We start from the raw sequence: 27,634 nt of genomic DNA on the forward strand, positions 1-27,634 counted from the left end.
ACAATATGTGGTGTGAGGTGGTTTGATCGAGTAAGTAATAATAGGATAAGAGAGATGTGTGGTAATAAAAAGAGTGCGGTTGAGAGAGCAGAAGAGGGTGTTTTGAAGTGGTTTAGTCACATGGAGAGAATGAGTGAGGAAAGATTGACTAAGAGGATATATGTGTCAGAGGTTGAGGGAACGAGGAGAAGTGGGAGACCAAACTGGAGGTGGAAAGATGGAGTGAAAAAGATTTTGAGTGATCGGGGCCTGAACATGCAGGAGGGTGAAAGGCGTGCAAGGAATAGAGTGAATTGGAACGATGTGGTATACCGGGGTCGACGTGCTGTCAATGGATTGAAACAGGGCATGTTAAGCATCTGGGGTAAACCATGGAAAGTTTTGTGGGGCCTGGATGTGGAATGGGAGCTGTGGTTTCGGTGCATTGTACATGACAGCTAGAGACTGAAAGTGAATGAATATGGCCTTTCTTGTCTTTTCCTAGCGCTAACTCACGCACATGCAGGGGGAGGGGGTTGTTATTTCATGTGTGGCAGAGTGGTGACAGAAATGAATAAGGGCAGACAGTATGAATTATATACATGTGTATATATGGAGCGGGGGGTTGGAAATCCTCCCCTTTTGTTTTTTTTTTTAATTTTCCAAAAGAAGGGACAGAGAAGGGGGCCAGGTGAGGATATTCCCTAAAAGGTCCAGTCCTCTGTTCTTAACGCAACCTTGCTAACGGGGGAGATGGCGAATTGTATGAAAAGAAAAGAATATGTATATGTGTGTGTGTGTGTGTATATATGTATACGCTGAGATGTATAGATATGCATATGTGCGTGTCTGGACGTGTATGTGGGTGGGTTGGGCCATTCTTTCGTCTGTTTCCTTGCGCTACCTCGCTAACACAGGAGACAGCGACAAAGTTTAATAAATAAATAAAATAGAGGAAAGTGATTGGTTCTCAGTGAATGTAGGTTTGCGGCAGGGGTGTGTGATGTCTCCATGGTTGTTTAATTTGTTTATGGATGGGGTTGTTAGGTAGGTGAATACAAGAGTTTTGGAAAGAGGGGCAAGTATGAAGTCTGCTGTGGATGAGAGAGCTTGGGAAGTGAGTCAGTTGTTGTTTGCTGATGATACAGCGCTGGTGGCTGATTCATGTGAGAAACTGCAGAAGCTGGTGACTGAGTTTGGTAAAGTGTGTGAAAGAAGAAAGTTAAGAGTAAATGTGAATAAGAGCAAGGTTATTAGGTACAGTAGGGTTGAGGGTCAAATCAATTGGGAGGTAAGTTTTGAATGGAGAAAAACTGGAGGAAGTAAAGTGTTTTAGATATCTGGGAGTGGATCTGGTAGCAGATGGAACCATGGAAGCGGAAGTGGATCATAGGGTGGGGGAGGGGGTGAAAATCCTGGGAGCCTTGAAGAATGTGTGGAAGTCAAGAACATTATCTCGGAAAGCAAAAATGGGTATGTTTGAAGAAATAGTGGTTCCAACAATGTTGTATGGTTGCTAGGCGTGGGCTATGGATAGAGTTGTGCGGAGGAGGGTGGATGTGCTGGAAATGAGATGTTTGAGGACAATGTGTGGTGTGAGGTGGTTTGATCGAGTAAGTAACGTAAGGGTGAGAGAGATGTGTGGAAATAAAAAGAGCGTGGTTGAGAGAGCAGAAGAGGGTGTTTTGAAATGGTTTGGGCACATGGAGAGAATGAGTGAGGAAAGATTGACCAAGAGGATATATGTGTCGGAGGTGGAGGGAACGAGGAGAAGTGGGAGACCAAATTGGAGGTGGAAAGATGGAGTGAAAAAGATTTTGTGTGATCGGGGCCTGAACATGCAGGAGGGTGAAAGGAGGGCAAGGAATAGAGTGAATTGGATCGATGTAGTATACCGGGGTTGACGTGCTGTCAGTGGATTGAATCAGGGCATGTGAAGCGTCTGGGGTATACCATGGAAAGCTGTGTAGGTATGTATATTTGCGTGTGTGGACGTGTATGTATATACATGTGTATGGGGGTGGGTTGGGCCATTTCTTTCATCTGTTTCCTTGCGCTACCTCGCAAACGCGGGAGACAGCGTAAAAAAAAAAAAAAAAAAAAAAAAAAAAAAAAAAAAAAAAAAAAAACTTTTATTGTATGTGGGGTAGACAAATGTAATAAAACAAATGAAGACATGGTTAATGCAGAAAGCATAATTTGCCTAAACATACACTGACAGGAAAATCAAATGCCAAAACTTTTCTGTCTTATGTATGGCAGTGTTTAAGACTGTGTAATGATGTTTAATGGCCAGTGCCAGAGTCCCTGTTAGGTAGCTCCTTTGGAGTCTAGCAATATGTAGTCTTTTATAATAAGTTATGTATTCCTAAACTGATCTTGTAGCTTCTTTAGTGTCTAGCAATATGTAGTCTATAATTTAATAAGTACTCTTAAAGTGACCTTATCATAACCACTGTGTTTTTTCCATGTCTTCCTATCTACAGCCTAAAAAACCAGCCAAAGCCTTCAGACTCATAAACTTAATCTCTTACGGGAAAACCATTAATTTACAATCTTACCAATGGAATTTATTAATTTTCTGTAAGCCAAGTCACTGTAAGTGTTAAAAATAAAAAATAAATGTTTCTTCATGAAAAACTTTTATTATGCTAATAAGAGTTTCTTTTTTTTTATGTGTTCATATGATTTCACAACAGATTGATTTACAGGCTCCTCCACTTCTGTCAGCGAATCTTGTTCATGCTTCAATTTCCGTTTCTTTGTGAGGTTGTGTGATTTTGAAACAGAAGCATTTACAGGCTCCTCCACTTTTGTAGGTGATACTGGTTCATGTTTCAGTTTCTTTTTCTTCATGTGGATGTGAGAGTCTTTGACACATTCATTTACAGGCTCCTCCACTTTTGTAAGTGATACTGGTTCATGTTTCAGTTTCTTTTTCTTCATGTGGATGTGAGAGTCTTTGACACATTCATTTACAGGCTCCTCTAGCTCTGGTAGTTGATGCCTTTTCTTTTTCTTTATGTGGGCATGTGATTCTACATCAAATTCACTTAGGGGCTCCTCCACTTCTTGTGGTGATTTATGCTTCCATTTCTTTTTCTCCTTTTTCTCTGTTGTTCCTTCTTTTATCTGAACTACATCATCTTCCTTATCTTCTATGCTTAAAATCTTTCCTAGCTCTGACGTCTTAATATTCTTGTCTTTTTTCTCATTTCCTGCAATCTCTTTCTTTTGCTTCTTGTCATTTGCTTTGGAATCATCAAAGTCTTCTGCTTCTTTTTGATCTGATTTCTCTTCAGTATCTTCCAGTATACCTTCTGTGGCATTTTCTTTTTCAGTTGTTTTGGGCACTTTTCCAGGAGTTTTTATGTTACTGAAAGGAAAAAAGAAGACAAAATATTAGTAAGCATACTGCACTACCTATTATTTTATTTTATTATTTTGCTTTGTCGCTGTCTCCCATGTTAGCAAGATAGTGCAAGGAAACAGACGAAAAAATGGCCCAACCCACCAACATACACATGTATACACATACAAGTCCAACACGCAAATATACATATCTATACATCTCAACATATACATATATATATACACACACAGACATATACATATATACACATGTACATAATTCATAGTCTGCCTTTATTCATTCCCATCGCCACCCCGCCACACATGAAATAACAACCCCCCCCCCCCTCATGTGCATGAGGTAGCGCTAGGAAAAGACAACAAAGGCCACATTCGTTCACACTTTTGTCTCTAGCTGTCATATAATAATGCACCAAAACCACAGCTCCCTTTCCACATCCAGGCCCCACAGAACTTTCCATGGTTTACCCCAGACGCTTCACATGCCCTGGTTCAATCCATTGACAGCACGTCGACCCCGGTATACCACATCATTCCAATTCACTCTATTCCTTGCACTCCTTTCACCCTACTGCATGTTCAGTCCCAAATCACTCAAAATCTTTTTCACTCCATCTTTCCACCTCCAATTTGGTCTCCCACTTCTCCTCGTTCTCTCCACCTCTGACACATATATCCTCTTGGTCAATCTTTCCTCACTCATTCTCTCCATGTGACCAAACCATTTCAAAACACCCTCTTCTGCTCTCTCAACCACACTCTTTTTACCACCACACATCTCTCTTACCCTTTCATTACTTACTCAATCAAACCACCTCACACCACATATTGTCCTCAAACATCTCATTTCCAGCACATCCACTCTCCTCCGCACAACTCTATCCATAGCCCACGCCTCGCAACCATATAACATTGTTGGAACCACTATTCCTTCAAACATACCCATTTTTGCTTTCCGAGAGAGTGTCCTCGACTTCCACACATTCTTCAACGCTCCCAAAACTTTCACCCCCTTCCCCACCCTATGATTCACTTCCACTTCCATGGTTCCATCCGCTGCCAAATCCACTCCCAGACATCTAAAACACTTCACTTCCTCCAGTTTTTCTCCATTTAAACTTACCTCCCAATTGACTTGTCCCTCAACCATACTGTACCTAATAACCTTGCTCTTATTCACATTTACTCTCAGCTTTCCTCTTTCACACACTTTACCAAACTCGGTCACCCGCTTATGCAGTTTCTCACATGAATCAGCCACCAGCGCTGTATCATCAGCGAACAACAACTGACTCACTTCCCAAGCTCTCTCATCCACAACAGACTGCATACTTGCCCCTCTTTCCAAAACTCTTGCATTCACCTCTCTAACAACCCAATCCATAAACAAATTAAACAACCATGGAGACATCACACACCCCTGCCGCAAATAGACATTCACTGAGAACTAATCACTTTCCTCTCTTCCTACATGTACACATGCCTTACATCCTCGATAAAAACTTTTCAGTGCTTCTAACAACTTGCCTCCCACACCATATATTCTTAATACCTTCCACAGAGCATCTCTATCAACTCTATCATATGCCTTCTCCAGATCCATAAATGCTACATACAAATCCATTTGCTTTTCTAAGTATTTCTCACATACATTCTTCAAAGCAAACACCTGATCCACACATCCTCTACCACTTCTGGAACCACACTGCTCTTCCCCAATCTGATGCTCTGTACATGCCTTCACCCTCTCAATCAATACAAGTAGTGGTGATGTGAGAAGGAGATGGAGTGAGTATTTTGAAGGTTTGTTGAATGTGTTTGATGATAGTGTGGCAGATATAGGGTGTTTTGGTCGAGGTGGTGTGCAAAGTGAGAGGGTTAGGGAAAATGATTTGGTAAACAGAGAAGAGGTAGTGAAAGCTTTGCGGAAGATGAAAGCCGGCAAGGCAGCAGGTTTGGATGGTATTGCAGTGGAATTTATTAAAAAAGGGGGTGACTGTATTGTTGACTGGTTGGTAAGGTTATTTAATGTATGTATGACTCATGGTGAGGTGCCTGAGGATTGGCGGAATGCGTGCATAGTGCCATTGTACAAAAGCAAAGGGGATAAGAGTGAGTGCTCAAATTACAGAGGTATAAGTTAGAAGCAGTGAAAAGTTTTTATCGAGGATGTAAGGCATGTGTACGTGTAGGAAGAGAGGAAAGTGATTGGTTCTCAGTGAATGTAGGTTTGCGGAATGGGTGTGTGATGTCTCCATGGTTGTTTAATTTGTTTATGGATGGGGTTGTTAGGGAGGTAAATGCAAGAGTCTTGGAAAGAGGGGCAAGTATGAAGTCTGTTGGGGATGAGAGAGCTTGGGAAGTGAGTCAGTTGTTGTTCGCTGATGATACAGCGCTGGTGGCGGATTCATGTGAGAAACTGCAGAAGCTGGTGACGGAGTTTGGTAAAGTGTGTGGAAGAAGAAAGTTAAGAGTAAATGTGAATAAGAGCAAGGTTATTAGGTACAGTAGGGTTGAGGGTCAAGTCAATTGGGAGGTGAGTTTGAATGGTGAAAAACTGGAGGAAGTGAAGTGTTTTAGATATCTGGGAGTGGATCTGTCAGCGGATGGAACCATGGAAGCGGAAGTGGATCATAGGGTGGGGGAGGGGGCGAAAATTTTGGGAGCCTTGAAAAATGTGTGGAAGTCGAGAACATTATCCCGGAAAGCAAAAATGTGTATGTTTGAAGGAATAGTAGTTCCAACAATGTTGTATGGTTGCGAGGCGTGGGCTATGGATAGAGTTGTGCGCAGGAGGATGGATGTGCTGGAAATGAGATGTTTGAGGACAATGTGTGGTGTGAGGTGGTTTGATCGAGTAAGTAACGTAAGGGTAAGAGAGATGTGTGGAAATAAAAAGAGCGTGGTTGAGAGAGCAGAAGAGGGTGTTTTGAAATGGTTTGGGCACATGGAGAGAATGAGTGAGGAAAGATTGACCAAGAGGATATATGTGTCGGAGGTGGAGGGAACGAGGAGAAGAGGGAGACCAAATTGGAGGTGGAAAGATGGAGTGAAAAGGATTTTGTGTGATCGGGGCCTGAACATGCAGGAGGGTGAAAGGAGGGCAAGGAATAGAGTGAATTGGAGCGATGTGGTATACAGGGGTTGACGTGCTGTCAGTGGATTTAAATCAAGGCATGTGAAGCGTCCGGGGTAAACCATGGAAAGCTGTGTAGGTATGTATATTTGCGTGTGTGGACGTGTGTATGTACATGTGTATGGGGGGGGTTGGGCCATTTCTTTCGTCTGTTTCCTTGCGCTACCTCGCAAACGCGGGAGACAGCGACAAAGTATAAAAAAAAAAAAAAAAAAAAAAAGTTTGTTGAGTATTCCTGGTAAATTATATGGGAGGGTATTGATTGAGAGGGTGAAGGCATGTACAGAGCATCAGATTGGGGAAGAGCAGTGTGGTTTCAGAAGTGGTAGAGGATGTGTGGATCAGGTGTTTGCTTTGAAGAATGTATGTGAGAAATACTTAGAAAAGCAAATGGATTTGTATGTAGCATTTATGGATCTGGAGAAGGCATATGATAGAGTTGATAGAGATGCTCTGTGGAAGGTATTAAGAATATATGGTGTGGGAGGAAAGTTGTTAGAAGCAGTGAAAAGTTTTTATCGAGGATGTAAGGCATGTGTACGTGTAGGAAGAGAGGAAAGTGATTGGTTCTCAGTGAATGTAGGTTTGCGGCAGGGGTGTGAGTTGTCTCCATGGTTGTTTAATTTGTTTATGGATGGGGTTGTTAGGGAGGTAAATGCAAGAGTTTTGGAAAGAGGGGCAAGTATGAAGTCTGTTGGGGATGAGAGAGCTTGGGAAGTGAGTCAGTTGTTGTTCGCTGATGATACAGCGCTGGTGGCTGATTCATGTGAGAAACTGCAGAAGCTGGTGACTGAGTTTGGAAAAGTGTGTGGAAGAAGAAAGTTAAGAGTAAATGTGAATAAGAGCAAGGTTATTAGGTACAGTAGGGTTGAGGGTCAAGTCAATTGGGAGGTGAGTTTGAATGGAGAAAAACTGGAGGAAGTGAAGTGTTTTAGATATCTGGGAGTGGATCTGGCAGCGGATGGAACCATGGAAGCGGAAGTGGATCATAGGGTGGGGGAGGGGGCGAAAATCCTGGGGGCCTTGAAGAATGTGTGGAAGTCGAGAACATTATCTCGGAAAGCAAAAATGGGTATGTTTGAAGGAATAGTGGTTCCAACAATGTTGTATGGTTGCGAGGCGTGGGCTATGGATAGAGTTGTGCACAGGAGGATGGATGTGCTGGAAATGAGATGTTTGAGGACAATGTGTGGTGTGAGGTGGTTTGATCGAGTGAGTAACATAAGGGTAAGAGAGATGTGTGGTAATAAAAAGAGCGTGGTTGAGAGAGTAGAAGAGGGTGTTTTGAAGTGGTTTGGGCACATGGAGAGGATGAGTGAGGAGAGATTGACCAAGAAGATATATGTGTCGGAGGTGGAGGGAACAAGAAGAAGAGGGAGACCAAATTGGAGGTGGAAGGATGGAGTGAAAAGGATTTTGTGTGATCGGGGCCTGAACATGCAGGAGGGTGAAAGGAGGGCAAGGAATAGAGTGAATTGGAGCGGTGTGGTATACCGGGGTTGACGTGCTGTCAGTGGATTGAATCGGGGCATGTGAAGCGTCTGGGGTAAACCATGGAAAGCTGTGTAGGTATGTATATTTGCGTGTGTGGACGTATGTATATACATGTGTATGGGAGGGGGGGTTGGGCCATTTCTTTCGTCTGTTTCCTTGCGCTACCTCGCAAACGCGGGAGACAGCGACAAAGTATAATAAAAAAAAATAATAATTTCCCAGGAATACTCAACAAACTTATACCTCTGTAATTTGAGCACTCACTTTTATCCCCTTTGCCTTTGTACAATGGCACTATGCAACCATTCCCCCTATCCTCAGGCACCTCACCATGAGTCATATATACATTAAATAACGTTACCAACCAGTCAACAATATAGTCACCCCCTTTTTTAATAAATTCCACTGCAATACCATCCAAACCTGCTGCCTTGCCGGCTTTCATCTTCCTCAAAGCTTTTACTACCTCTTCTCTGTTTACCAAATCATTTTCCCTAACCCTCTCACTTTGCACACCACCTCAACCAAAACACTACCTATTTTACAATAAAGAGAATCAAATACATAAACAAGTTGCTCTTGAGGTGTACAGTAAGTTGCTTTGCAATGTGAGGTGTTTAGTAGTCAGTGCTGACCAGGGGGTGCCTAAATCATTCAAATCTATGAAAAAATAGGCAAAGAAAGGCAACTAAGATGATCTATCTGTGAAATGGAGGGAGAAAGGAGTAGGAAGCAGAGGAGGGAGCTTCCTTATCCACATGTCTGACTGACCAATGAAATGCTTAAACATAAATTTAGCTTTCACAAATAATTCCAAATCTTAGAGCCAGATGAAATCCAATTTAGAGATTTAAGGCTCAAGAGGCATACAACATTCATATTCATATTTGAATAGCACAGACTAAACCCTTGGCATGTAATCTTGTCTAATTGTACAATGATGATCCTGGGTATTGCTTTTGAAGAAGCACTGCTCTGAATACAAATATTAGATATCTCTAGTAAAGATTTTTGTTCATATTCCACTTACAATGCAGAATAATTGAATGTCTTAGAGCTAGTATGTGCTGACATATTTTCTCCAGTGAAAACTTATAAATCTGAATTTTCACTATAATACCAAGCAATCCTCTTCAAATAATAAAAATTAGGAAATCTCCCAAATTACAGAAGGATTTTGAAGAAAAATCTATTTATATATATGTCTTTGATGCCTGTTACCTCAATGAATTCCATCAAGAGGGTGCCCACAGCAAAAGTCTCCAAAACTGGTGAACTCTAATGCCACTCTTAGCCTATGGTGCCTCACCCCTTAACAGGCCACTGGCAGGGGGCAACAAGCACACTGTTTTCAGAGGCTTCTATCTTATGTTCCTACCGACTCCTACCTAATGTTCCAACCTACTACTTCTCCCTAAAATATCTAATACAGTAATTAATTTGCATGATATACCTTTTCTGAAAAGGATTTTGCCTCCTGAAAATCTGGCTTCCTGCAAAATTAAATTTTCCTTAAAATATTTGCTTAATCTAACTTGCATATCTTCATCTTTCATTCGCATTCTTATTTTCACCTTGCCTTGATCTTAGGCTTATTTTTAAAATGTCCTAAATTATCATAGATGTGATGAACTATGAACATCAGAGTCACTAAAAAGTCAGTTACACAATACATACCAAACAAATTTTGGCAATCCGAGAGCCTGTTGCAAACGATTGTACTGTCCTCTGAAAGACTTCAGGGATTTTTTAGATACACAGTGACGAATCCCTAATACAGCAGTGCTTATTTCATCCCAGTTGAAGCTTGTGTGTGTTCGATTTGCTAAATGACTCTGGAAAAATACAAATGGTAAATATTATACTTACAAGAGAGTGGGATAGCCCTACTTTCCACATGCCTTATGTTTCCCTTGTTAATCTAATAAATCAAAATCTACATTTGTACAACTTTTGAACCCTAGATCCTTATTCAGGATGATAAAAGAGGACCTATGATACTTATTGAAAATTTCAGTTCCCTAGCAATGTATCCAAAAATTTACATAGTTCAGGTTAATTTTCATGCTACAGATCATTTTAATTCTAAATGTGGAAAAAATGTAATGAAGGGCTTCACTTCTCAAATACAAGACCAAAAATATTAAAAAAAAAAAAAAAAAAAAACCTGGGAGACATCATCATGAAAGGCTTCATTACCTTATGAATACCTAATATCTCTTTTAATGGCACCCAGGAATGGCAAGTAGTGGATAATAAAAGTATATTATATCATTATCTTTCACACGCTTGGTAAAGTGTGTGAAGAAAGCTGAGAGTAAATGTGAATAAGAGCAAGGTTAATTATTAGGGTCAGTAGGGTTGCGGGACAAGTCAATTGGGAGGTTAGTTTGAATGGAGAAAAACTGGAGGAAGTGAAGTGTTTTAGATATCTGGGAGTGGATTTGGCAGTGGATGGAACCAAGGAAGCAGAGGTGAGTCACAGGGTGGGGAAGGGGGTGAAGGTTCTGGGAGTGTTGAAGAATGTGTGGAAGGCGAGAACGTTATCTCGGACAGCAAAAATGGGTATGTTTGAAGAAACAGAGGCTCCAACAATGTTATATGGTTGCAAGGCATGGGTTATAGATAGGGTTGTGCAGAGGAGGGTGGATGTGTTGGAAATGAAATGTTTGAGGACAATATGTGGTGTGAAGTGGTTTGATTAAGTAATGAAAGGGTAAGAGAGATGTGTGGTAATAAAAAGTGTGTGGTTGAGAGAGCACAAGAGGGTGTATTGAAATGGTTTGGTCACATGGAGAGAATGAGTGAGGAAAGATTGACCAAGAGGATATATGTATCAGAGGTGGAGGGAACGAGAAGTGGGAGACCAAATTGGAGGTGGAAGGATGGAGTGAAAAAGATTTTGAGCGATCGGGGCCTGAACATACAGGAGAGTGAAAGGAGTGCAAGGAATAGAGTGAATTGGAACAATGTAGTATACTGGGGTCGACGTGCTGTCAATGGATTGAACCAGGGCATGTGAAGCATCTGGAGTAAACCATGGAAACTTTTGTGGGGCCTGGATGTGAAAAGAGAGCTGTGGTTTCAGTGCATTACACATGACAGCTAGAGACTGAGTGTTAACGAATGTGGCCTTTTGTCTTTAACTAGTGCTACCTCACGCGCGCGCGGGGGGGGGGGGGGGATGCTATTTTGTAAGTGGCGGGTGGCGACAGGAGAGAAAATGCAGCAAGTATGAATAGGTACATGTGTATATATATATGCGAGAGACAGCGGCGAAAAAAAAAAAAATATATATCATATATATCATACTTTGTCATTGTCTCCCGCGTTAGCGAGGTACCGCAAAGAAACAGATGAAAGAATGGCCCAACCCACCCACATACACATGTATATACATACACATCCACACATGCACATATACATACCTATACATCTCAACGTATACATATATATACACACACTTTTTTTTTTTTTTGCTTTGTCGCTGTCTCCCGCGTTTGCGAGGTAGCGCAAGGAAACAGACGAAAGAAATGGCCCAACCCACCCCCATACACATGTATATACATACGTCCACACACGCAAATATACATACCTACACAGCTTTCCATGGTTTACCCCAGACGCTTCACATGCCCTGATTCAATCCACTGACAGCACGTCAACCCCGGTATACCACATCGCTCCAATTCACTCTATTCCTTGCCCTCCTTTCACCCTCCTGCATGTTCAGGTCCCGATCACACAAAATCTTTTTCACTCCATCTTTCCACCTCCAATTTGGTCTCCCTCTTCTCGTTCCCTCCACCTCCGACACATATATCCTCTTGGTCAATCTTTCCTCACTCATTCTCTCCATGTGCCCAAACCATTTCAAAACACCCTCTTCTGCTCTCTCAACCACGCTCTTTTTATTTCCACACATCTCTCTTACCCTTACGTTACTTACTCGATCAAACCACCTCACACCACACATTGTCCTCAAACACCTCATTTCCAGCACATCCATCCTCCTGCGCACCACTCTATCCATAGCCCACGCCTCGCAACCATACAACATTGTTGGAAGCACTATTCCTTCAAACATACCCATTTTTGCTTTCCGAGATAATGTTCTCGACTTCCACACATTCTTCAAGGCTCCCAGAATTTTCACCCCCTCCCCCACCCTATGATCCACTTCCGCTTCCATGGTTCCATTCGCTGCCAGATCCACTCCCAGATATCTAAAACACTTCACTTCCTCCATTCAAACTCACCTCCCAATTGACTTGACCCTCAACCCTACTGTACCTAATAACCTTGCTCTTATTCACATTTACTCTTAACTTTCTTCTTTCACACACTTTACCAAACTCAGTCACCAGCTTCTGCAGTTTCTCACATGAATCGGCCACCAGCGCTGTATCATCAGCGAACAACAACTGACTCACTTCCCAAGCTCTCTCATCCCCAACAGACTTCATACTTGCCCCTCTTTCCAAAACTCTTGCATTTACCTCCCTAACAACCCCATCCATAAACAAATTAAACAACCATGGAGACATCACACACCCCTGCCGCAAACCTACATTCACTGAGAACCAATCACTTTCCTCTCTTCCTACACGTACACATGCCTTACATCCTCGATAAAAACTTTTCAATGCTTCTAACAACTTTCCTCCCACACCATATATTCTTAATACCTTCCAAAGAGCATCTCTATCAACTCTATCATATGCCTTCTCCAGATCCATAAATGCTACATACAAATCCATTTGCTTTTCTAAGTATTTCTCACATACATTCTTCAAAGCAAACACCTGATCCACACATCCTCTACCACTTCTGAAACCACACTGCTCTTCCCCAATCTGATGCTCTGTACATGCCTTCACCCTCTCAATCAATACCCTCCCATATAATTTACCAGGAATACTCAACAAACTTATACCTCTGTAATTTGAGCACTCACTCTTATCCCCTTTGCCTTTGTACAATGGCACTATGCACGCATTCCGCCAATCCTCAGGCACCTCACCATGAGTCATACATACATTAAATAACCTTACCAACCAGTCAACAATACAGTCACCCCCTTTTTTAATAAATTCCACTGCAATACCATCCAAACCTGCTGCCTTGCCGGCTTTCATCTTCCGCAAAGCTTTTACTACCTCTTCTCTGTTTACCAAATCATTTTCCCTAACCCTCTCACTTTGCACACCACCTCGACCAAAACACCCTATATCTGCCACTCTATCATCAAACACATTCAACAAACCTTCAAAATACTCACTCCATCTCCTTCTCACATCACCACTACTTGTTATCACCTCCCCATTTGCGCCCTTCACTGAAGTTCCCATTTGCTCCCTTGTCTTACGCACTTTATTTACCTCCTTCCAGAACATCTTTTTATTCTCCCTAAAATTTAATGATACTCTCTCACCCCAACTCTCATTTGCCCTTTTTTTCACCTCTTGCACCTTTCTCTTGACCTCCTGTCTCTTTCTTTTATACATCTCCCACTCAATTGCATTTTTTCCCTGCAAAAATCGTCCAAATGCCTCTCTTTTCTCTTTCACTAATACTCTTACTTCTTCATCCCACCACTCACTACCCTTTCTAATCAACCCATCTCCCACTCTTCTCATGCCACAAGCATCTTTTGCGCAATCCATCACTGATTCCCTAAATACATCCCATTCCTCCCCCACTCCCCTTACTTCCATTGTTCTCACCTTTTTCCATTCTGTACTCAGTCTCTCCTGGTACTTCCTCACACAAGTCTCCTTCCCAAGCTCACTTACTCTCACCACCCTCTTCACCCCAACATTCACTCTTCTTTTCTGAAAACCCATACAAATCTTCACCTTAGCCTCCACAAGATAATGATCAGACATCCCTCCAGTTGCACCTCTCAGCACATTAACATCCTAAAGTCTCTCTTTCGCGCGCCTGTCAATTAACACATAACCCAATAACGCTCTCTGGCCATCTCTCCTACTTACATAAGTATACTTATGTATATCTCGCTTTTTAAACCAGGTATTCCCAATCATCAGTCCTTTTTCAGCACATAAATCTACAAGCTCTTCACCATTTCCATTTACAACACTGAACACCCCATGTATACCAATTATTCCCTCAACTGCCACATTACTCACCTTTGCATTCAAATCACCCATCACTATAACCCGGTCTCGTGCATCAAAACCACTAACACACTCATTCAGCTGCTCCCAAAACATTTGCCTCTCATGATCTTTCTTCTCATGCCCAGGTGCATATGCACCAATAATCACCCATCTCTCTCCATCAACTTTCAGTTTTACCCATATTAATCGAGAATTTACTTTCTTACATTCTATCACATACTCCCACAACTCCTGTTTCAGGAGTACTGCTACTCCTTCCCTTGCTCTTGTCCTCTCACTAACCCCTGACTTTACTCCCAAGACATTCCCAAACCACTCTTCCCCTTTACCCTTGAGCTTCGTTTCACTCAGAGCCAAAACATCCAGGTTCCTTTCCTCAAACATACTACCTATCTCTCCTTTTTTCACATCTTGGTTACATCCACACACATTTAGGCACCCCAATCTGAGCCTTCGAGGAGGAGACATATACATATATATACACACACAGACATATACATATATACACATGTACATAATTCATACTGTCTGCCCTTATTCATTCCCATCGCCATCCCGCCACATAATGAAATACCAACCCCATCCCCCCTCATGTGCACGAGGTAGCGCAAGGGAAAGACAACAAAGGCCACATTTGTTCACACTCAGTCTCTAGCTGTCATGTATAATGACCCAAACCACAGCTCCCTTTCCACATCCAGGCCCCACAGAACTTTCCATGGTTTACCCCAGATGCTTCACATGCCCTGGTTCAACCCACTGACAGCACGTTGACCCCGGTATACCACATCGTTTCAATTCACTCTATTCCTTGCACGCCTTTCACCCTCCTGCATGTTCAGGCCCCAATCACTCAAAATCTTTTTCATTCCATCTTTCCACCTACAATTTGTTCTCCCACTTCTCCTTGTTCCCTCCAACTCTGACATATATATCCTCTTTGTCAATCTTTCCTCACTCATTCTCTCCATGTGACCAAACCATTTCAAAACACCCTCTTCTGCTCTCTCAACCACACTCTTTTTACCACCACACATCTCTCTTACCCTTTCATTACTTACTCAATCAAACCACCTCACACCACATATTGTCCTCAAACATCTCATTTCCAATGCATCCGCCCTCCTCCGCACAACCCTATCTACAGCCCACGCCTCACAACCATATAACATTGTTGAAACCACTATTCCTTCAAACATACCCATTTTTGCTTTCCGAGAGAGTGTTCTCGCCTTCCACACATTTTTTAAGCTCCCAGAACTTTCGCCCCCTTCCCCACCCTATGACTCACTTCTACTTCCGTGGTTCCATCTGCTGCCAAATCCACTCCCAGATATCTAAAACACTTCACTTCCTTCAGTTTTTCTCCATTCAAACTTACCTCCCAATTGACTTGTACATATTCATACTTGCTGCCTTCATGCATTCCCATTGCCACCCTGCCACACATGAAATAGCAAGGTAATAAAACACATAACACTTTCCTAATTACAAGGCTAATTAACTTAAATACATTTAAACCACAGATCCTTATTCAGCACCATTATTGAGATAATACAGCAAATCTGTCAGTTCCTGGTGTTACCTCATTAACACAGGAAAAAATTTAATTTTCTATTTGTATTTTACTTTGTTGCTGTCTCCTGTGTTAGCGAGGTAGCGCAAGGAAACAGACAAAAGAATTCTACCTCCATATTTCCAGCATGTTGTAGAGGCAACTATATGGGGCAGGAGTATGTTGGATAAGTCTTTTGAGTAGTCAGGACTTCAGTGATAGGACAAAAGCTAAGGAGCAGGACTTTTCCTGAAGTAGGAGTTGTGGGAATGTGTGATAGAATGCTAGGAAGTAAATTCTTGATTGTTATGGGTAAAACTGAAAGTGGATGGCATGAGAGATGGGTGATTATCAGTGCCTATGCACCTGGCCATGAAAAGAAAGATCTTGAGAGGCAAGTGTTTTGGGAGCAGCTGAGGAAGTGTGTCAGCAGTTTTGATGTATGAGACCGGGTATTAGTGTTGGGTGATTTAAATGTAAAGATCAGTAACGTGGCAGTTGCGGGGATAACTGGGGCGCACATGGTATTCAATGTTTTAAATGGAAATGGTGAAGATTTTGTAGAGTTGTATGCAAGAAAAGGACTGGTGACTGGGAATACCTGGTATAAAAAGAAGGGTATACACAAGTATATGTGTGTGACTAGGAGAGATGGTCAATGGGCATTATCAAATTACATATTACTTGAGAGATGGTCCATGGGCATTATCAGATTACATATTAATTGATAGATGTGTACAAGAAAGACTTTTGGATGTAAATGTACTGAAAGGTGGGATATCTGATCACTATCTTGAGGAGGCGAGGGTGAAGATTAGTAAAGGTTTTAGAAAAACAAGCAACATGTCAGGGAGAAGAGAGTGGTCAGAGTAAGTGAGCCTGGAAAGGAGTTTTGTGTGAAAAAATACTAAGAGAGACTGAGTGGAGAAAGGCAAAAAGTGAAAGTAAATAAAACATGGGGAGTGGGTGAGGAATGGGAAGTATTTAGGAAAGGAGTAATGACATGTGCAAGACACGCATATGGCATGCAGATTAGAAAAAGTAGTCACTGGTGGGATAAAGAAGTAAAGTTGCTAGATAGGGAGAAAAGAGGCACTTGGGCAGTACTTACAAGGAATGAGTGCAAAAGATTGAGAGATGTACAATAGATAGTCCAGGAGGTCAAAAGGAAGGTTAAAAGGCTGAAAAGAGGGCAAATAAGAGCTTGGGTGACTTAGTGTCAATAAACTTCTGGGAGAATAAAAATGTTTTGGAAAGAAGTTAGGAGTGTGAAAAACGTGAGAACAAACAGGAACATTGGTATAGGGGGCAAAGGAGGAAGCGGTAACAGGTAGTGATGAGAAAAGGAGGATATGGATTGAGTACATATTTAGATGAATGTGTTTCATGAAAGGGTGGTAGATGTATGGGGTTTGGGTTGGGGTGGTATGAAAAGCAAGAGAGTTATGAGGAGTGGTTTGGTGAAGATAGAAGAGGTGGAGAAAGCCTTATGTAGGATGAAATGCGGCAGGGCAGCAGGAGTGGATGGTGTTGCAGCTGAATTTCTTAAGAAGGGGGTTGACTGTGTTGATAATGGTTAGTTAGGATTCTCAATGTATGTACAGATCATGGTGAAGTGCCTGAGGATTGGCAGACTGAGTGTATAATACTATTCAACAGAGGCAAAGGGAATAAAAGTGAGTGTTCAAACTACAGAGGTATAAGACAGCTGAGTGAACCTGATTGGTTGTTTGGGAGAGTAGTGATTGAGAGGGTGAAGGCATTTAAAAAGAATTGGGAGTGGGGAGGAACAGCATGGTTTCAGAAGTGGCAGGTGTGTGGATTAGATGTTTGCTTTAAAGAATGTGTGTAAGAAATACTTAGGGAAACAGATGGATTTGTCTGTAGCATTTACGGATCTGGAGAATGCATATGATAGGGTTTATAAAGACACCTTGTGGAACGTCTTATGAATATATGGTATGGGAGGAAAGCAGCCTGAAGCAGTACAAAATTTTTATCATGTGTAAATTATTTGTATTAGTTAAACATTTCAAGTGAAGGCTGGTCTGTGGCAAGGGTGTGTCATGTTGGCTGTTTAATTTGTTTATGGATGGAATGGTGAGGGAGGTAAATGTGAAAGTCTTGGAGAGAGGGGGCAAGTATGCAGTCTGTGGGGGATGAGAGGGCCTAGGAAAAGAGTCCGTTATTGTATAGAGATGCTACAGCGCTAGTAGTAGATTCAAATGAAAAACTGCAGAAGTTGGTAAATGAGTTTGGAAGAATGTGTGAAAGGAGAAAGTTGAGAGGAAATGTGAATAAAAGCAAGGTTATTAGGTTTAGCAGGGCTGAGGGACAAGTTAGCTGGGGTGAGAGTTTGAATGGAGAAAATTCAAGGAAGTGAAGTGTTTTAGATATCTGGGAGTGGACATGGCAGCAAATGAAATCATGGAGGCAGAAGTAAGTCATAGGGTGGAAGAGGTAGTAAACGTTCTGAGAGAACTGAAAAATGAGTGGAAAGAGAGAACATTATTTGGGAGGGCAAAAATGGGTTTGTCTAAAGGAATAGTAGTCCCAACACTAAAGGAATAGTAGTCCCAACACTATCATATATATGCAAGGTATGGGCTATATATGAGACTGTGAGGGGATGGGAGGATGTGCTGAAAATTAAATGTCTGTGGACAGTCTGAGGTGTAAGGTGGTTTGATTAAGTAATAAAATGGTAAGACAGAGGTGTGGCAATAAAAGGAGTGTAGTTGAGAGCTGAAAAGGGTGCCAAAATGATTTGGACATATGGAGAAAATGAGAAGAAAGTTTGACAAACTAGATATATGTGTCAGAAGTGGAGGGAACAAGGATAGTATTGGGATCAAATTGGAGATGGAACGATATAGTGAAAAAGATTTTGAGTGACTGATGTCTGAACATGCAGGAGAGTAAAAGGTATACATAGGATAGAGTGAACTGGAACTATGTGGTATACAGGGGTTGACATGCTGCCAATGGATTGAAACGGCATGTGAAGGAGCTGAAGGAGCTAAGGAAAACCTTGGTAAGTTCTGAGGGGCCTGGTTTTGGCGCATTATATATGACAACAAGGGAATGGATGTAAGTGGATGCAGCCTTTCTTCATCTGTTCCTGGCACTACCTTGCTACCAACGGAAACTGCGATCTAGTATAAAAGGCAGAGAAAGAAGGAGCTATGTTGGGTAAGTTTGAAGATTTGGAAGGAGAGATAAGGGAGAGAGCAGTACAGGGAGAAGCATCAATGGGTCCCTTAAAGAATAATGAAGGGTATAGGTGGTAGGTGGAAGTATGGATGTGAAGAAAGGATTAAGGGACAGCACAGTTCTCCTGACAATGACCTATGCAGCTGAAATATGGACATGGAATGATTCACAGAGGCCAAGAATCCAGGCCAAGGAAATGAGCTATTTGAGAGAAGCATGTGGTAGACAAAATGAGGAAAGAAATGAGGGGGTGTATATGTGATGTGGTACGGCAGGGAATGCAAAGGGAATGAACTCTGTAGTAGGAGAGTTGGCGAAATGTAATACTTTGAGGTGGGTTGAATAAGTTGAAAGAATGCAATATGAAGAATTTACAAGCAGAGTGTACAACAGAATACTAAAGGGGTTAGTGTGAGAAGTACACCACCTGTGACATGGGAAATAGAGTTGAAGAGTACCGGAGGAAGAGAAACGGAGGAAGGATGCATTGAATGGTGTATGTGATAGATGACGGAGAATGGAGACTCTTTTGCCAAGGCCACCCCCTTAATGGGGAATCCCAAAGGGAACAAGCATCAGAGATATAGACATACAGACAGATAGTAGACAAAGAGATGCACACATAACATCAACACTTTATGACCCAACTAGAGAATGTGTCCAGCTTTCTGAGTGCTGCAGGATAGAAGGGACTCCTGGGCAAGAAAGTAAGTATATATAAACAGGACAACCTCACTAATTCACTATCCCCGGGAGCCTACCCAACTTGAATCATGGAAATTTCCGAATCGCTGAATAATGTGAATGTATTTTAAATTCTAAGAGTTTTTCATAATTTACATTTGCTAATTCAGGAAAAATTTTGTGATCATAAACCTCACAAAGCAGTTACACAATCAATGAAAAAAATAAGCAGTAATATATGACTTACCATGATGTAGACTCAAGTCATATTTAGGCTCTTGGCAAAGGTGACCTGCTGCATTCTGGATTTCAATGCCCTTCACCAAGACACCCACAGACCTCTCCTGGTCATGCCATCACCAGTGCTTCCTCAAGCTGAATTTTCTTGGCATCAGTAACCCTATTCCTCTTCCCAGTGCCAGTACCTAGTTCATTTACCCCCTTCAATAAGCTTTTAGCTTGTCTCTGGCTCTCCTTATATCATAAACAGTGCTGAAACTGATATCAAATTCCTCCATAATCTTGAAGAGTGTTACATTATCAAGGTAATCCACCACTTTTTAACTATGCTGCACCAGCTAGGCTCTTATGTCTGCCACAAGGCCTCACAACAGGCTCCTGATGGTTGCCTTCTTTGTACCAGAAGGCTTGTTAAGTGTTGGGGCCCTTGAGGATTCTTGAAACCATAAAGTAACATGACCAAAGTGAGTGGAAAACACGAGAGATCCGTACACAGCAAAGTGTGGGCAGCAACTTATGTTCTCAGTGCTGCTGCAGCTTGGTTTAGGCAAGCAAGGGAGTTGATGCACTTAATGTGTTACCACATGCTTGTGTAACTGAGCAGTGTACTGCAGAGGATGAATTCAGATCACAATTCAGAAATTTTCCTGATTCTTGAGAACTTTTCGCTCACCAATTCACCAGATCTGGCCATTTTCTAGGAAGGCAAATATATTTCACAACTTACTATTTTTGCCCCATAACCAAAAAAATGTTATCTATATTTTGATGCAAGAAAAAGTACAAATTTATTGAAATTTTCCTACATTTTGAACAGGAAATTAGTGAGGCTGTACTGCAGATACTTCCCTGGGGATATGGGTGAAAGAGTACTTCCTATATATTCCCTGTGTTGTAGAGGGCATTTAAGAGGGGTGGGGGGTGTGTTCTGGACACCTTCAATTAATCATATTTCAATTTCTAAAAGTTGGAACAAAAGGAGCCAAGTGAGGAGTGTTCACCCTCCTTAAAGGTTCAGGCTGGGGTGTCTGAATGAGTGGAAGCAACTAAGAGGAGAAAAAGGGAGTGTTAGGTATTATGTCAGAGAAAAGGAGCCTAGAAGTTCTAGCACTGAGTGAAGCAAAGCTCAAGGATAAGAGCGTAGAATGGTTTGGAATGCCTTAGGGATAAAGTTAAGGGTTAGTGTAAGGGCAAAGGCTAAGGAAGAAGGAACAATTATGCTGAAAGAAAAGTTTTAGGAATGTGTGAAATGATGAAAGGAAGTGAACCCCAGACTGATGTGGGAAAAAATCAGAGTAGATTAGGAGAGGTGGGTGATTATTGGTGCTGGTGGGTTATTATCGATGCTTATGCACCTAGCCACAAGGGGACCCGGGATAAGAGGTGTTTTTGAAGGAGCTGATGTAAGAAATTAGGTATTAATAATGATGGGTGATTTGAATGCAAAAGTGGGTACTGTGGCATTGATGTAAATGAAAATGGTGTGAAACTTATGAGCTATGTGCTAAGGAAAAACTGCTTAAAAAGAGTGACACACAATAAATAGCTTAAAAGGAAAAATTGAAAGTGGACATAATTGGATTAAGTATTAACTGACAGATGTATAGGAGGTAGCGCTGCTGAACTTGATGCATTCGTGGGCCACCTGAGGTTGAGTGCACAGGCTCGAATCCTGGTTGCAGCAGACAACAGTCAACCCAGCTGTTCATCCTCCCTTATGGGTTGCTCAGTAAACTGGGTACCCAATTTAGGTATATATGGTTTCAAAAGAGAGATATACATAAGTATACATACATGAGTTATCCCTGGGGATAGGGGAGAAAGAATACTTCCCACATATTCCCTGCGTGTCGTAGAAGGCGACTAAAAGGGGAGGGAGCGGGTGGCTGGAAATCCTCCCCTTTCTTGTTTTTTTTAATTTTCCAAAAGAAGGAACAGAGAAGGGGGTCAGTGAGGATATTCTCTCTAAGGCCCAGTTCTCTGTTCTTAACGCTACCTTGCTAACGCGGGAAATGGCAAATAGTATGAAAAAAAGAAAGAAAAAAAAAAAAAAACATACATGAGTATGAAAAGTGGTCAAAGGGCATTACTGGATTATGTATTAATTCATAGGTGTGTACAAGAAAGACTTTTGGATGTTAATGTGCTGAAAGGGGCAACTGGAGGGATGTCTGATCACTATCTTGAGGAGGCAAAGGTAAAGATTTGTAGAGGTTTCCAAAAACGAAAAGAGAATGTTAGGGAGGAGAGAGTGGTGAGAGTAAGTGACCTTGGAAAGGAGACTTGTGTAAGGAAGTACCATGGGAGACTGAGTATAGAATGGCAAAAGGTGAGCAAATGAAGTGAGGGGAGTGGGGGAGGAATGGGATGTATTTAGTGAAGCAGTGATGGCATGTGTAAGAGATGCATGTGGCATAAGAAAGGTGGGAAGTGGGTAGATTAGAAAGGGTAGTGAGTGGTGGGATGAAGTAAAGTTGTTAGTGAAAGAGAAAAGAGAGGCATTTGGATGATACTTGCAAGGAAGGAGTGCAAATGACTGGGAGGTGTATAAAAGAAAGAGGCAGGAGGTCAAGAGGATGATGCAAGGGTTGAAAAAGATGGCAATTGAGAGCTGGGGGGAGAGAGTATCAATGAACTTTAGGGAAAATAAAAAGATGTTTTGGAAGGAGGTGAACCACATTCATATCATGAGAACAAATGGGAACATTGGTGAAGGGGGCAAGTGGGTAAGTAATAACAGGTAGTGATGAAGTGGCAAGGAGATTGTGCGAGTACCTGAAGGTTTGTTGAACGCGTTTAATGCTAGAGTGGCACATGTAAGGAGTACTGGTCAGGGTGGTGTGTGAAGTGAGAGGGTCAGGGAGAATGGTCTGGTTAAGAGAAAAGAGGTATGAAAGCTTTGCAGAAGGTGAAATCTAGCAAGGCAGCAGGTTTGGATGGTATTGCAGTAGAATTCATTAAGAAAGGGGGTGACTGTGTTGTTGATTGGTTGGTATGGATATTCAATGTATGTATGGATCATGGGGAAGTGCCTGAGGATTGGTGGAATGCGTGCATAGTGCCAATGTACAAAGGCAAAGGAGATACAGGTGAGTGTTCAAAATACAGAGGAATAAGTTTGTTGAGTATTCCTGGGAAATATGGGAGGGTATCGATTGAGGGAGTCAAAGCATGTACAGAGCATAAGATTTGAGAAGAGCAGTGTGGTTTCAGAAGCGGTAGAGGGTGTGTGGATCAGGTGTTTGCTTTGAAGAATGTAAGTGAGAAATACTTAGAAAAACAGATGGATTTGTATGCAGCATTCATGGATCTGGAGATGGAATATGAGGTTGATAGAGATGCTTTGTGGAAGGTCTTAAGAGTATATGGTACGGGAGGTACGTTGCTAGAAGCAGTGAAATGTTTTTACCAAGGATGTAAGGCATGTGTATGAGTAGGAAGAGAGGAGAATTTAAGGTTCCCAGTGAAGGTCGGTCTGCAACAAGGGTTTGTGATGTCCCCATGGTTGTTTAAGTTGCTTATGGATAGGATGGTTAGAGAGGTAAATGCAAGGGTTTTGGAAAGATGGGCAAGTATGCTGTCTGTTGGAGATGAGAGGGCCTGGGAAATGAGTCAGTAGTTGTTTGCCAATGATACAGCTCTGGCGGCTGATTCAAGTCAGAAACTGCAGAAGTTGGCAAATGAGTTTGAAAAAGTGTGTGAAAGGAGAAAGTTGAGAGTAAATGTGAATAAGAGCAAGGTTATTAGATTCAGTAGGGTTGAGGGACAAGTAAATTGGGATGTAAACCATGGGTAAACCATGGAAAGTTCTGTGGGGCCTGGATGTGGAAAGGGAGCTGTGGTTTCAGTGCATTATCACATGACTGAGTGTAAACGAATGGGGCCTTTGTTGTCTTCCTAGCGCTACCTTGCGCACATGAGGGGGGAGGGGGTTGTTATTTCATATGTGGTGGGGTGGCGATGGGAATGAATAAAGGCAGACAGTATGAATTGTGTACATGTGTATATATGTATATGTCGGTGTGTGTATATATATGTATACGTTGAGATGTAGAGGTATGTACATTTGCGTGTGTGGTCTTGTATGTATATACATGTGTATGTGGGTGGGGTGGGCCATTCTTTCGTCTGTTTCCTTGCGCTACCTCGCTGATGCGGGAGACAGTGACAAAGCAGAATAAATGAATATAAAGTTTGAAAGGAGAAAAATAGGAGAAACTGGAGTGTTTTGGATATCTGGGAAAGGACTTAGCAGTGAATGGAACCATGGAAGTGGAAATGAGTCACAGGGTAGGGGAGGGGGAAAAAGGTTTTGGAAGCAATGAAGAATTTGTGGAAGGAGAGAATGTTATCCTGGAGAGCAAAAATGGGTACATATGAAAGAACAATAGTTCCATCAATATAATATGGATGTGAGGCGTGGGCTACAGTTGGGGTTGTACAGAGGAGGGTGGATGTGTTGGAAATGAAATGTTTGAGGACAGTATGTGGTGTGATGTGGTTTCATTGAGTAAGTAATGAAAGGGTAAGAGACGTGTGGAAATGAAGAGTGTGAGAGCAGAAAAGGGTGTGTTACAGTGGTTTGGACATATGGAGAGAATGAGTAAGGAAGGAAAGGTTGACAAAGAGGATATATGTGTCGGAGGTGGAGGGAACACGGAGAAGTGGGAGACCAAATTGGAGGTGAAAGGATGGATTGAAAAATATTTTGAGTGATCGGGGCCTGAACATACAGGAGGGTGAGAGGCGTGCATGGAATAGAGTGAATTGGAATGATAAGGTATACCGAGGTCAACGTGCAATCAATGGATTGAACCAGGGCATGTGAAACGTCTGGGGTAAACCATGCAAAGGTCTGTTGGGCCTGGATGTGGATGGGGAGCTATGCTTTTGGTGTATTACACATGACAGCTTGAGACTGAGTGTGAACGAATGTGGCCTTTTTGTCTGTTTTCCTGGCAATACCTCGCTGAAGCAGAGTAGCAATGCTGTTTCCTGTGGGGCGGGGTAGCACCAGAAATGGATGAAGTCAAGCAAGTACGAATATGCACATGTATATATGCATATGTATATATATATATATATATTTTTTTTTTCAAACTATTCGCCATTTCCCGCGTTAGCGAGGTAGCGTTAAAAACAGAGAACTGGGCCATTGAGGGAATATCCTCACCTGGCCCCCTTCTCTGTTCCTTCTTTTGGAAAATTAAAAAAAAATTGAGAGGGGAGGATTTCCAGCCCCCCGCTCCCTCCCCTTTTAGTCACCTTCTACGACACGCAGGGAATATATGGGAAGTATTCTTTCTCCCCTATCCCCAGGGATAAAGTACAGTATGTAGATCTTAATATCTAATATTTCCTGATATGTATATGCTGTAGTATAACATCCAAAAGTCTCTCTTTTACACACCTATCAATTAATACATAATTATATATGTATATGATGATATATTTTATATATATGTATGTGTATAGGCATTTATGTATATATACATGTGTATGTGTGTGTGGATGGGCTCACTTCCCACCTTTCTCCTGCAACATGCATCTTTTGCAAATGCCATCACAGCTTCCCTAAATACATCCCATTCCTCACCCCCTCCCCTCATGTCATTTGCTCTCACCTTTTGCCATTCTACACTTTATCTCTCCTGGTACTTCCTCACACAAGTCTCCTTTCCAAGCTCATTTACTCTCACCACTCTTCTCCCCAACATTCTCTCCTTTTTGAAAGCCTCTACAAATCTTCACCACCTCCACAAGATAGTGATCAGACATCCCTCCAGCTGCCCCTCTCAATGCATTAACATCCAAAAGTCTCTCTTTTACACACCTATCAATTAATACATAATTTAATAATGCCCTTTGACCATCTCTCCTACTCACATACATATGCTTATGTATATCTTTCTTTTTAAACCAGGTATTCCCAATCACCAGTCTTTTTTCAGCACACAAATCAACAAGCTCTTCACCATTTCCATTCACAGCACTGAATACCCCATGTACACTAATTATACCCTCAACTGCCACATTACTCACATTTGCATTTAAATCACTCATCACTAATATATTCTCCCTGGGGATAGGTGAGAAAGAATACTGTCCACGTATTCCTAAATGTTGTATGAGATGACTAAAAGGGAAGGGAGTGGGATACTGGAAATCCTTCCCTCCTGTTTTACTCTTCCAAAAGAAGGAATAGAGAAGGGGACCAAAGTAGGGCCTTTTTTTCTCTAAGACTGAATCATCTGTTCTTGACACACTCACTAATTTGGGAAATGGTGAATAAGTATGAAAAAAAAAAAAGTGGTGGGATGAAGAAGTAAGATTATTAGTGAAAGAGAAGAGTGAGGCATTTGGACAATTTTTGCAGGGAAATAATGCAAATGACTGGGAAATGTATAAAAGAAAAAGGCAGGAGGTCAAGAGAAAGGTGCAAGAGGAGAAAAAGAAGGCAAATGAGAGTTGGGGTAAGAGAGTATTATTAAATTTTAGGGAGAATAAAAAGATGTTTTGGAAGGAGGTAAATAAAGTGCGCAAGACAAGGGAACAAATGGGAACATCAGTGAAGGGGGCAAATGGGGAGGTGATAAGTAGTGGTGATGTGAGAAGGAGATGGAGTGAGTATTTTGAAGGTTTGTTGAATGTGTTTCATGATAGAGTGGCAGATATAGGGTGTTTTGGTCAAGGTGGTGTGCAAAGTGAGAGGGTTAGGGAGAATAAATTGGTAAACAGAGAAGAGGTAGTAAAAGCTCTGTGGAAGATGAAAGCTGGCAAGGCAGCGGGTTTGGATGGTACTGCAGTGGAATATATTAAAAAATGAGTAACTGTATTGTTGACTGGTTGGTAAGATTATTCAATGTATATATGACTCATGGTGAGGTGCCTGAGGATTGGCGGAATGCTTGCATAGTGCCACTGTACAAAGACAAAGGGGATAAAAGTGAGTGCTCAAATTACAGAGGTATAAGTTTGTTGAGCATTCCTGGGAAATTGTATGGGAGGGTATTGATTGAGAGGGTGAAGGCATGTACAGAGCATCAGATTGAGGAAGAGCAGTGTGGTTTCAGAAGTGGTAGAGGATGTCTGGATCAGATGTTTGCTTTGAAGAATGTATGTGAGAAATACATAGAAAAGCAAATGGATTTGTATGTAGCATTTATGGATCTGGAGAAGGCATATGATAAGAGTTGATAGAGATACTCTGTGGAAGGTATCAAGAATATATGGTGTGGGAGGCAAGCTGTTAGGAGCAGTGAAAAGTTTATACTGAGGATGTAAGGCATGTGTACGTGTAGGAAGAGAGAAAAGTGATTGGTTCTCAGTTAATGTTGGTTTGTGGCAGGGGTGCGTGATGTCTCCGTGGTTGTTTAATTTGTTTATGGATGGGGTTGTTAGGGAGGTGAATGCAAGAGTTTTGGAAAGAGGGGCAAGTATGCAGTTTGTTGTGGGTGAGAGAGCTTGGGAAGCGAGTCAGTTGTTGTTCACTGATGATACAGCGCTGGTGGCTGATTCGTTTGAGAAACTGCAGAAGCTAGTGACTGAGTTTGGTAAAGTGTGTGAAAGAAGAAAGCTGAGAGTAAGTGTGAATAAGAGCAAGCTTATTAGGTACAGTAGGGTTGAGGGACAAGTCAATTGGGAGGTAAGTTTGAATGGAGAAAAACTGGAGAAGGTGAAGTGTTTTAGATATCTGGGAGTGGATTTGGCAGCGGATGGAACCATGGAAGTGGAAGTGAATCATAGGGTCGGGGAGGGGGTGAAAATTCTGGGAGCGCTGAAGAATGTGTGGAAGTCGAGAATGTTATCTTGGAAAGC

The 27,634-nt window shown here is 41.9% G+C and overlaps 1 protein-coding gene across 1 annotated transcript in view; it reads right to left on the bottom strand.

The window, feature by feature from the left end:
- Positions 1–2,604: 2,604 nt before the first annotated feature.
- Mybbp1A (MYB binding protein 1a) overlaps positions 2,605–27,634 on the bottom strand; it is a 181,373-nt gene continuing 156,343 nt past the window's right edge. The window contains exons 18-19 of the mRNA XM_071675197.1: positions 9,659–9,816; positions 2,605–3,355 (exon numbers count right to left, since the gene is read on the bottom strand). Of these exons, the coding sequence (XP_071531298.1) occupies positions 2,626–3,355; positions 9,659–9,816 (888 nt within the window). The 3' untranslated portion in view covers positions 2,605–2,625. The remainder of the gene's footprint in view (positions 3,356–9,658; positions 9,817–27,634) is intronic.

Source organism: Panulirus ornatus, chromosome 20, assembly GCF_036320965.1.
Source record: "Panulirus ornatus isolate Po-2019 chromosome 20, ASM3632096v1, whole genome shotgun sequence".
Taxonomy (NCBI): domain Eukaryota; kingdom Metazoa; phylum Arthropoda; class Malacostraca; order Decapoda; family Palinuridae; genus Panulirus; species Panulirus ornatus.